General features: G+C 42.8%; 1 protein-coding gene across 1 annotated transcript in view; it reads left to right on the top strand.

The window, feature by feature from the left end:
- The window catches only part of epg5 (ectopic P-granules autophagy protein 5 homolog (C. elegans)), a 145090-nt gene that overhangs the window by 82752 nt on the left and 49718 nt on the right, over window positions 1–12620 (top strand). The window contains exons 29-31 of the mRNA XM_080183999.1: window positions 2976–3132; window positions 5952–6146; window positions 11865–12078. Of these exons, the coding sequence (XP_080040125.1) occupies window positions 2976–3132; window positions 5952–6146; window positions 11865–12078 (566 nt within the window). The remainder of the gene's footprint in view (window positions 1–2975; window positions 3133–5951; window positions 6147–11864; window positions 12079–12620) is intronic.

The raw sequence follows: 12620 nt of genomic DNA on the forward strand, positions 1-12620 counted from the left end.
AAAGTTCTCATCTCTGTTTTAAGTGGGCGAACCCTAATTTTTAAACAGTGGCCCCTCATTCTAGATACTTTGACAAGAAGAAACATCCTTTCCCCAACCACCCTGTCAAGACCTCTCAGGAGCTTATGTTTCAATCAAGTCGACCCTTACAACTCCATCAGATACAAGCCGAGCCTGTCCAACCTTTCCACATACTATTCCAGGTATTAGTCTAGTAAATCTGAGCTTCTTCCAATTTACTTGCATTCTTCCTTATACAAGGAACTCCAATAATGTACAAATACTCCAGATGTGGTCTCACCAATCAAATTTGCGATTGCGTTGACAGTAGAAAAGTAATCATTTGTCAGTATCTGGATCATCACTAGATCCAAGTGAACTGCCCCAAATAATACTGCATTACCCCCTCCACAAGCAAATAATCTCAGTGCAAGAGGATTGATTACCTTTCAAGGTAAAACTAGTACCAAAATTCTCTAAGTATAACCCCAGTTTCCCCTTTCCCCCACCGCCAAGAGCATCATCTGCAGATAGAGACTCAGGGCCTGATTTTACCGTCGAGTTGCGCCCATTTTCAGGTGTGAAAACTTGGTAAAATCAGCTGTGAGGTGAATAATGTGATCCGTGCCCACCTCCGTGCCGGTTCTCCCTTTATGAAGGCCCATAAATAGCCACAATTGGGACCACACCTGGAACAGGCAAAATGGCAATTTAAATGCATTTGCAGGCATTTAAACTGACTTACTGGGCTGCACGCCCAACTTTACTGGCACTCACTCCTCTCGCCATTGCGTTTGCCCATCCAGAATTGGTGCAAAACAGGCATGCTCCATAGAATTCCGATTCAGACGCTCAGTGCGGGGAGGAGGGAAAGGGGGTCCATTGACACTCTGCCTGTGATCAGTGAGAGGGAAGGGGGGGTCCACTACCACTCTGCCTGAGGGGAAAGGGAGATGGGGCCTGCGATTGGTCTGAGTGGTTGGGGGGGGTGGTAGCGGCATCAGGGGGGGTCAGTTGTGGGGATGGAGCAATGTCTGTGGGGGCCAGGAGGAGGCATTAGCCGGCTCGGGAGAGATGTGGCAAGGGAGCAGCATTCAATCATTTTTCTTTCTGTGCATGCGCAGTTGGAGGCGCCGATCGGAGCTACAGCATTTCCAATGTGTTAAACCCTACCCACCGGCTTGTGCAGCGCGATTCAGGATTGCTGATATTTTTAAAGGCAAAGTGTGTTTGGTGGCACCTGAGAACAGGGCTGAAAGTCTGATCTGAAACACTCCTAGCTTCAAGTCCCATTAGAATCAAAATGGTAAAATAGGGCCCTCAGTTTCCACATGTGTATGTCACCACTCAGCTGTATCTCAATGCCAGCACCATCTACTTAATGACCAACACTGTACTTGAATGAGCAAGATCATCTTCCTGCTTAAAATCACCTTCCACTCCATCAGTGTCTGCATTCAGTGGCTCATCCTGTGCCATTTGTCTCTTCCAGCATCATGCCACTACCAAACACATCTTTCCCTAATCTTCCATTTCAGCCTTCCAAAGGGGCCATTTCTTCCATAAAATCCTGAGTCACCCCCAATCGTTTTAAACCTCAAACACTCCTAGGAGAAATAGCGATTTACTTGTACACGCAGTTTAATATGCTGCTAAGTCCTATATTTTGTGACTTGCTTTCCAGGTTTTCATTTACCTGAGCTTTGCACTTCCTGTCATCACAGTGTTCGTTTGTCTGCATTTTTTCTACCACTCTCTTTTTCCTGGGGCTTTTGGCTGGTACTGAAAGTTGGTGTGTTGATCCAGTTGGGAAGAAGCTTCTTGACAAAGTCAGTGCAGCAGTTCATCTTCTTGCCTGCACTATCTTTAAAAGAAAGTAGTAATCGAGATACTTTGGTTAGTCAAATGATTATTATTCTAGGAGCAGGAGTGCAGCTGAAATAATTTTGAAATCTTTATTGATGTACTGGATTACTCAAAGGCTCTCCTGTCTGTCGTATACTGGTACTGCATCACAATTTACTGGAACCTATCAGATTAAGCCTCGTTGAAAAACATGTTAATTGTTTGTGATTTTGCTGTTCGCAATGTTTTGCAGAAATGTAACCCTTGCGAACAGTAGATGCTGTACTGTATTCATTACTCATAATGTGGTCTCCTCTATACTGAAGAGACCAAATGCAGCTTTGCGGAACACCTCCATTCAGTCTGCATGTGTGACCCTGAGCTACCAGTTGCCAGTCATTTTTAATTCTCCACCTTCCCCCATTCTGACCTTTCTGTTCTTGGCCTGCTATAGTGTTCCAATGAAACTCAGTATAAGCAGAAGGAACAGCACCTTATCTTTCAACTGCGTGCTTTACAGCCTTCTGAACTCAACAATTTTAAATCAAAACTTCTGCCCCTATGTTATCTGATGCTTCTTTGCTGGTATGTTTTGTTTACTTATTTCTTTTTGTATACTTGGTGTTCGATAGACATTCTTTTATTTCTTGTCCCATTATAATTCCTTTTGGGCTTCCACTGTGAAATAGTTTGTCATTTTATCTTTCCTTCCCTGCACCCTATCACAGACTTTTTATTTTGTTGTTCTTCCCATTTTCACTTAAACTTGCATTTTTGTTTTTCCCCCCACTTGTGAAAGGTCACAGGAATGCCACGCCTGCTGAGTATTTCCAGCATCTTTTATATGAATTCCGAATTTTCAACATCTGCAATATTTTGCTTTTACTCCAATTAACTCTAATATTTTCACCTCCCATTTTCATTCTTTGAGTAATTCCTGAAAAATTCCCCACTTGTTAATGATTTGTTAATTAATGGAAACAATTTTTACCATATATCAATGTGCTTCTAAGCATGTGTGGTTTGTGTAGAAAACACGTGTATTTAAACTTTTGTTACCAGTTGCATTTTTTAAGATTTCTAAAATGCCTTCATATTTTGCTTGTTTTCCTCATTCATGGTTTTTCCAGGGCCTTGGTAAATGCCTTCAAGCTACATCATACAGAAACTTATCAGAAAGTGGGCATTGCCTTGTTCTATGAGATTGTGTCTTTTGTCTGTGATGAAACACAGCGACATCCACCAACAAGACAGTTCTTCACATCATGTATAGAAATTCTTGGACAGGTATAATTTGTTTTCTTATATGTTACAAATATTTACAGCAATTTTTAAAATTCATTTGGGATCTGAACACCACTGGCTAGGTCAGCATTTTATTGCCTATCCCTCATCATCTTTGAGAAGATGGTGGTGAACTGAGGCGTAGATATGTTCACAGCGCTGTTAGAAAAGCAATTTCAGGTTTTTGGCCCAGTGACAGTGAAGGAACAGCGATACGTTTCCAAGTTAGGATGGTGAATGACTTGGAGAGTAACGTCTGGTTGGTGGTGTTCCGATATATCTGCTGCCCTTGTCCTTCTAGATGATGATGGTCAAGGGTTTGGAAGGTGCTCCCGAAGGAACCTTGGTGAATTCCTGCAGTGCATCTTGTATGTGGTTCTCACTGCTGCCACTGTTTGTCAGTTGTGGAGGGATTGAATATTTCATAGATTATAGAATCATATAGTGTAGAAGGAGACCATTCGGCCCATTGAGTCTGCAATTCCACCCAGGGCTCTATCCCCATAACCCCATGCATTAACCCTAGCTAGGCTCCCTGACACTGGGGTCAATTTAGCTTGGCCAATCCACCCAACCCACACATCTTTGGAGTGTGGGAGGAAACTTGTGCAGAAAAGAGGAGAAAGTGCAAACTCCACACGGTAACTTCTGGCGCAAAGTGGAGTTCTAAATCTGGCATTATAGTGTGAGGCCATTGCTTTAATTCCAGTAAAGCTTTTGTGTGCTACTCGATCCATTCCCATGGCATGTTTTTTAGCAGGTCTGATAGGAGGGTGGCTTTTGTGGCGAAACCATCCATTTTGGCATGCTCTATCAGACCTATGAAGGAACGCAATGAGCCCACGTCTCTGGGTAGGATAAGTGGGTTAAGAACTTGTTGAGTCAATTTCATGCTTCCCCTGGATCACTATGGTCCCCAAGTATGAAATCTGAGATCTCAATGTATGCCCTTTTGGGTTTTACCTTTAGTCCTAATGTGGTGAGGAGATTCACAGCTCTTTCAAAAACTAAAGCTGTTCCCATCTGCTCATTGTTTGGGGGAAGAGATCATCCACGTGTTGGATTAGACATTTGGGTCTTGAGAATCCTTCCAACCCTTTAGCTAACCTTTGGTGTAAAATGGATGGGGAATTGTGGATCCTTGGGATATGATGTGGATGTGCCGGCGTTGGACTGGGGTAAACACAGTAAAAAGTCTGACAACACCAGGTATTAGTCCAACCGATTTATTTGATAGTAAACGCACAAGCTTTCGAGGTTTCCCTCTTCGTCAGGTAAATGGAGACTTCTGGCCTCAGACAGAGCATATAAAGCACAGACAGTTTAGAGATTACTGATTAGAATGCGAATCTTTACACCTAACCTGCTGTTCAAGTCCTAAAGTGGCCGACAATGTGAGTGGAAGGAGCACTGATCACAGTTGATCCGGTCTCAACAGGGATCTTAGGTTCATGTCACACTATGTGTAACCCCCGTGACTTGCCTGGGTTTGCAAAACCTCACTCACTGTGCTGTCTGGAGACAATACACATCTCTTTAACCTGTGATCAGTGCTCCTTCCACTCACATTGTCGGCCACTTTAGGACTTGAACAGCAGGTTAGGTGTAAAGATTCGCATTCTAATCAGTAATCTCTAAACTGTCTGTGCTTTATATGCTCTGTCTTAGGCCAGAAGTCTCCATTCACCTGACGAAGAGGGAAACCTTGAAAGCTTGTGCGTTTACTATCAAATAAATCAGTTGGACTAAAACCTGGTGTTGTCAGACTTCTTACGATCCTTGGGATAGGCAGGTCCACGTGTATTGCTGGCCTGGAACCTGAAGGCAAATTTGTACCGGCATTGTGCGTTTAAAGGGATTGACCAGAATCCGTTGCTGATGTCCAGCACAGTGAAATAATTGGCTTGTAGGGCCTGCCTCATCATGGTCTTGAAGGGTGGTTGTTACCATGGATGCTGTGATTGGGGTTGTTCAGCTCCAAGTAGTCGAACATCAGCCTCCAAGAGCCATCTAACTTTCTGACCAGCCAAGTTGGGGAATTGTTAGTCAAAGCTATTTATTACTTTGGTCACCTCTCCCTTGATTTGCTTGGGGAAATCATACTGTTGTGGGTAAACACAAGAGGAAGAAATAAAATCCAGTGGTTGGATAACATTGAGACTTGGACAGGGGAAGCTTGGAAGAAAGCCAGTGAAGAAGCAAGATGAGCCAATGTCCCCCCACCTCAACAAAAATGATTAAACCCAATTAAAATAAACAAGCTTTATTAAAATAATGGAGAAGGGAGTTTAGTGAGAGAATGAACGGGATTCATAATCCAGAGCAAGTGGGAGCAAATCAAGGGTAATATTTCTTACTCTGCTTGTCATAGCAGCACAGTTTTTGTTGCTGATCCCTAATTGCCCTTGAGGATTTGTCATATTTCTTTCTCACTATTTTTACAAAGGCATTAGCACACTATTTTTACAAAGGCATTAACCCATTTGTTTTAACTGAGTTAATGCTTGCTTGCAAACCATGAAATGTTTGGGCAATAACATCACTAATGTAACGTGTTTCTTTGAACTTTCAAGGATCCTAATAGTGTCATCAGTGTTTTGAATTAGTAGTTTCAAGATTACTTAAAGTCTAACTCTGTGAACATAACACGTTGTTAGAATTTCTAATTTTCTCAACTTAAATTATTGAGCAGCTTTTTAATGCATATATTAAGTTATATCTACTCAATAATTTGATTATTCAATCTTCAATTGGTGAAATAAAATTTAAAATTTTTAAGCAATTGAAGCTTAATCTGAAACTTTTCTCTGTGACCTATTCAGGTTTTTCTTAGTTGTGCTAAAACGGAAAGTAAAACGGTGTTGAAAAAAGTTCTTCAGAATAGAAGACTGTGCAATCTTTTGTCACCATACTTCACTCCAAATATATCTCCAGATGAATTTGTCAGTCTTTACGAAGAAGTTGTCAAGGTCCTCCACACAGATAGTGGGGATGTCATCTTCATGTTACTGACAAAGGTAAAATTTTAATTTTAAAAACTGTTGAATTCTACTTTCATCCTAGGTGCTCCTGTTTATTATCCAACCATTTTAGAATCATTGAATCCCTACAGTGCAAAAGAAGACCATTTGGCCCATCAAGTCTGCACTGACTTTCTGACAGAGCATCTTACACAGGCCCTATCTCTGTAATCCCACATATTTACCCTGTTAATCCCCTTAACCTACACATCATGGGATACCAAGGGGTAATTTAGCATGGCCAATCCACCTAACATACACATCTTTGGACTGTGGGAGGAAACCCATACAGACACAGGAAGAATGTGCATAGTCCACACGCATAGTCTGCCAAGACTGGAATTGAACCAAGTCTGTGGCAAAGGGAGGCTGCAGTGCTAGGCACTGTGCCACCCTGTATTTTGTATTTACCCCATCACTGATTCAAAACTTTTATCCAAGTTGAGGATTTCCAAGTTAGTGGTATGGTGCAACTCTGTCTGCTTTCTTTCAGTTGTTGTACCCAAATTTCTTATGTTTTGTCTTTGGGATGAAGGTGACACTAGTAGAATTGCATTTATTGCAGTTGTTTTTGGGAGGTTATTGTGGGTTTTATTCAATCCTATGGTGATGTTCTCCCAAAGACAGTTTGGTATAGAATCCTGGAATATGTACCGAGCACAGTGAAAGTAATTGTGCTCTGACGATATTATTGCTTTTGTCCTTAACAGTACTGAAAGTTACAAGAGTGAAAGATACTATCAAAGTAATCTTGATAGAATCCCTATAGTGCAGAAAGAGGCCATTTAGTCCATCAAGCCTGCAATGACAACAATCCCATCCAGGCCCTATCCTCGTAACCCCACGTATTTACCCTGCTAATCTCCTTGATGCCAAGGGACAATTGAGCATGGCCACTCAACCAGAGCACCCGCAGATACAGGGAGAATGTGGAAATTCCACACAGTTACCCAAGGCCTGAATTGAACCCAATCCCTGGTGCTGTGAGACAGCAGTGCTGACCACTGTGCTGCCCATTTAATACCGATTTATTGTATCACACTAATTCAAAATTTAACTCAGTGTTGCTGATATGCCAGTGAGAAAAGTAGTGACCTGGAGTGGTAATTAATTATATTAGGACCCATTAGGTTAGCACCTAAATAGCTTTCCTCAAAATTGTAAATGCAATCCTCACTTAGTGTGACCATTGTGCAATATTGATTCACAGCCTTCTCTTGCAGACTTTACATAGTTGATTTCACCATCCATTTCTTCATTAACATAAGAACATAAGAAATAGGAGCAGGAGTAGGCCATCTAGCCCTTCGAGCCTGCCCCGCCATTCAATAAGATCATGGCTGATCTGAAGTGGATCAGTTCCACTTTCTCGCCTGCTCCCCATAACCCTTAATTCCCCTGTCTATCAGAAATCTGTCTACCCGTGATTTAAACATATTCAATGAGGTAGCCTCCAGCACTACAATGGGCAGAGAATTCCAAAGATTCACCACCCTCTGAGTGAAGAACTTCCTTTTCAACTCTGTTCTAAACTCCACCCCCCCGCCTTATTTTGAGGCTGTGCTCTCTAGTTCTGGTTTCCTTTCTAAGCGAAAAGAATCTCTCTACCTCTACCCTATCTAGCCCCTTCATTATCTTGTAAGTTTCTATAAGATCCCCCCTCAGCCTTCTGAGCTCCAACGAGTACAGACCCAGTCTATTTAATCTCTCCTCATAAGCTAACCCCCTCATCGCTGGTATCAGCCTGGTGAACCTTCTCTGTACTCCCTCCAAAGCCAATAGATCCTTTTGCAAATAAGGGACCAAAACTGCACACAGTACTCCAGTTGTGGCCTCACCAATGCCTTGTACGGTTGCAGCAAGACCTCCCTACTTTTATATTCTATCCCCCTTGCGATAAAGGCCAACATTCCATTCGCTTTCTTGATTACCTGCTGCACCTGCAGACTGAGTTTTTGCAATTCGTGCACAAGGACCCCCAGGTCCCTCTGCACCGTAGCGTGCTGCAACATTTCACCCTTTAAATAATATTCCACCCTACTATTATTTCTTCCAAAGTGGATAACCTCACATTTGCTAACATTATACTCCATCTGCCAGGTCCTCGCCCACTCACTCAACCTATCCAAATCTCTTTGCAGACTTTACGTGTCCTGCACGCAATTTGCTTTTCCACTCATCTTTGTGTCATCAGCAAATTTTGTTACCCTACACTCAGCCCCTTCCTCCAGATCGTCTTTGTATATGGTAAACAGTTGAGGCCCCAGCACCGATCCCTGCGGCACGCCACCAGTCACCAACTGTCAACCAGAAAAGCACCCATTTATTCCAACTCTCTGCTTCCTGTTAGATAGCCAATCCTCAATCCACGCTAACACTTTACCCCCAACTCTGTTCACCCTAACCTTCTGCAGCAACCTTTTGTGAGGCACCTTATCGAACGCCTTCTGGAAATCTAAAAACACCACATCCACCGGTTCCCCTCTATCAACCGCAGTAGTCACATCTTCATAAAAATCCAGTAAATTCGTCAAACACGACTTCCCCTTCACGAACCCGTGCTGTGTCTGCTTGGTCAAACCGTTCTTTTCTAGGTATCCTGCTATTTCTTATTTAATGATGGATTCAAAACATAGCTAAGTTCAACACCACTTTCCTGGTTACTCTCTTACTAGGCCAGTCATTGCCAATCTCCTGTCATGGCTCCTGTACCTAACCAATTCCATTATCTTTGAAGCATGCCCTCAAAGGATCTACCCTTCATGTCTTCCTATTTCTCATATTTATGATGCCCTCATTGACATCATTCAAAATCATCACATCAGGTTCCACATGTATGTTGACGGCACCATCTCTATTCAACACCAACTCACTCAACCCACCTAACCTATACCTTTGGACACTAAGGTGCAACTTAGCATGGCCAATCCACCTAACCTACACATCCTTGGACTGTGGGAAGAAACCAGAGCACCCTGAGGGATTCCATGCAGACACGGAGAACATGCAAACTCCACAGTCACGCAAGGCTAGAATTGAACCAGGGTCCTTGGCAGAATGCTAACCACTCTGCACCGTGCCGTCAATTCTTATTCTGAACCTTAAGATTGCCAAAGTTATCTTATGAACTCACATTGGCTGAAAAGGATCTGCATGGCAGTGCATTAATTTATATTTTCTATTTACTCTGCAGGAAGTGATCATATTTCTTTATTCCACTTCCCCCCCAGGGGACAACTAAGTCTGATGTTTATTCAAATAAAAACAGAAAAGACTGGGTAAACTCAGCAGGCCTGGCAGCATCTGGGGAGAAACACAGTTAATATTTCAAGTCCATATGATGTTTGTACAGAACTGGTTTTTACTGCAATGATTTTTCACACTACTTGATAGGAAAATGCATTTGCCATGAGCAGATTTTTACACAGAGAAAGCCATTATTCTTTGTTTTCCTCACTAAATTCAAGCTTTCAAGTTCTTCTCTTTGAGCATTTTCAGACCTTGTGATCACAGTCCTAGAATGGTTACAGCATGGAAGGAGGCAGTTTGGCCTGCTTTGTTTGTGTTAGTTCTCTGTAGGTGTTACTTAGCTAACCCTACTTCGCTGTCTTCCCCATAACCCTGTAATTATTCCTCCTTAGATAATTAGTCAATTCCCTCTTGAAAGCCATAGTTGAATCTACACTCTCAGTGAAGGCATTCCAGATGCTGCATCCCCCACGACGATGGCATTGCTGCAACTGCCTTAGTATTCAACACCGACAACTGCCTATCTCCAGATGCAATTTTATAACTCATCCACTTCATCCTCGATCACAGTGTCTTCACATTCAACAACCAGTTCTTCATCCAAACACACGGAACAGCCATGGGGACCAAATTCACACCTCAATCTGCCAACATCTTCATGCACAGTTTCGAACAAGATCTCTTTACCACTCAGGACCTTCAACCGATGCCACACACTAGGTACATCGCTGACATTTTCTTCCTTTGGACTCATGGCAAACAATCACTGAAACAACTACATGATGACATCAACAAGTTCCATCCCACCATCGGGCTCGCTGTGTTGCTCTCCGGAATCGGTTGCATTCTTGGACACAGGCATCTCCGTCAAGGACAGTCACCTCAGCACTTCACTGGACCGCAAGCCCACGGATAGCCTCGCGGTGCTCCGCTTCTCCACCTTCCACCCTGGGCACGTTAAAGGGACCGTCCCCTGCGGCAGGCCCTCTGTATACATACAATCTGCTCAGATGAGGAGGATCGCAGCGGACACCTCCAGACGCTGAGAGATGCCCTCATAAGAACAGAATATGGCACTCAACTCATCAATCGACAGTTCCGACGCACCACAGCGAAAAACTGCACCGACCTCTTCGGGGGGCAGGTATGGGACACAGGGGACAGAATACCCTTCATCATCCGCTACTTCCCCGGAGCGGAGAAGCTATCACATCTTCTCCAGTGCCTTCAACGTGTCATTGATGAAGACGAACATCACGCCGGGGCTGCCCCCACACCCCTACTTCTTGTCTTCAAACAACCACACAACCTCAAACAGACCGTTTTCCATGGCAAACTACCCAGCCTTCAGGAGAACAGTGACCACGACGCCATACAACCTTGCCACAGCAACCTTTGCAAGATGTGCTAGATCATCAACACGGATGCCATCATCTCACGTACAACACCATCCACCAGGTACACAGTACATATGCTTGCAGCTCGGCCAACGTCGTCTGCATGGTGAGCTGCAGCGGAGGATGTCCCAAGGCATGGTACATTTGGAAGACCATGCAGACGCTATGACAAGATGAATGAACACTGCTCGACAATCACCAGGCAAGAATGTTCTCTTCCTGTTGGGGAACACATCAGCAGTCCTCTGACCTTCGGGTAAGCGTTCTCCAGTGCGGCCTTCACAACACACAACAGCGCAGAGTCGCTGAACAGACTGATAGCCAAGTTCTGCACACATGAGGACAGCCTCAACAGAATCTTGGGTTCATGTTACACTATCTGTAACCCCCATGACTTGTCTGGGCTTGCAAAATCTCACTAACTGTCCTAGCTGGAGACAATACACATCTCTTTGATCTATACTTAACCGTCTCTCCACTCATATTGTCTGTACTTTTATGACTTGATTATCTGTAAAGAGTCGCATTCCAACCATTATTTTGAAAATTGAGTTTGTGTCTCTATATGTCCTGTTTGTGAACAGAACTCCCATTAATCTGATGAAGGAGCTGTGCTCCGAAAGCTAGTGGCTTTTGCTACCAAATAAACCTGTTGGACTTTAACCTGGTGTTGCAAGACTTCTTGCTGTTTTGATCTTTCCACCAGTCGGAACAATTTTTCTCTATCTACCTATCCCAGCCTCTCATAAGTTTAAACAGCATATCAGATCTACTGATGCTGCTCTCTCAAAGGTGTCAGGCAGGGAATCCTAGGACTTTGACCCAGCAATGAAAGTACTGCTGCTTGTATTCAAGTCATTATGTACATGACATGGAACAGAGTTTGAGAATGTTAGTTTTCCCTTGATGTACATTCCATCTATGTGGATTATCATACTATTTTCATATGTAACATGTGGTTTCCCCAGAAATAGTGACTGTGCTCATAAGCAACTACACATAGATATATGTATCAATCAAGATTTAGGATCCTACAAGATAAAAATTGACTTCTCTTTTTATATTGCAGTTTGACCTTGTGCTGTGGTTGAATTCTACTAAGCCAGTTATGTCTGAGCGGACTCGGCTATTGGAGCTAATTCATATAGCCCTGACTTTGTGTGGCTTCCAACCAGAGGAAGAAGTTCAAATGGCTTTTAACATTTTTTGCAAACACTGGATGTATGTTCTACAATATCAATTCCCTGATCACTATAGTGACTTCCTCAGACTTCTGATGCAGAGTAAGTCAGTTCTTTATTAACAGGAATTTTCACAGAAATCAAAGGTGATATTTTTAAGTGGTAAACCTGAAGGATTTTGTTTTGCTTATCCAGTTGACTTGTCAAACCTAGATCACTTTTGTCTGATTGAACTGTTTGAATATCATTGGGATTTTGTCATGTAGATAAGCTCTGTCAGGAAGCAATTAATGTTTTTCTTCCACATGTCAAGCTATTACTCAAATGTATTTTACAACAGGAATGGATGTCGGACAAATAATGTTCATTTTGCTTGGAAGTACTTTCATGTTTTAATGGTTATAATATTCCAATAATGTAATATTTCTATGAATGTTTTAAGGCAAGGATAGATAAATTTTTTAACAATAAAGGAATTAAGGGTTATGGTGAATGGGCAGGTAAATGGAGCTGAGTCCACAAAAAGATCAGCCATGATCTTATTGAATGATGGAGCAGGCTCAAGGGGCCAGATGGTCTACACCTGCTCCTAGTTCTTATGTTCTTATATCTCAGTTCTGTGTCAGTCTTAAATGAAAATTAAT

Source organism: Carcharhinus amblyrhynchos, chromosome 1 (assembly GCF_965287045.1).
Source record: "Carcharhinus amblyrhynchos chromosome 1, sCarAmb.v2.hapA, whole genome shotgun sequence".
In the NCBI taxonomy this organism is placed as follows: Eukaryota; Metazoa; Chordata; class Chondrichthyes; order Carcharhiniformes; family Carcharhinidae; genus Carcharhinus; species Carcharhinus amblyrhynchos.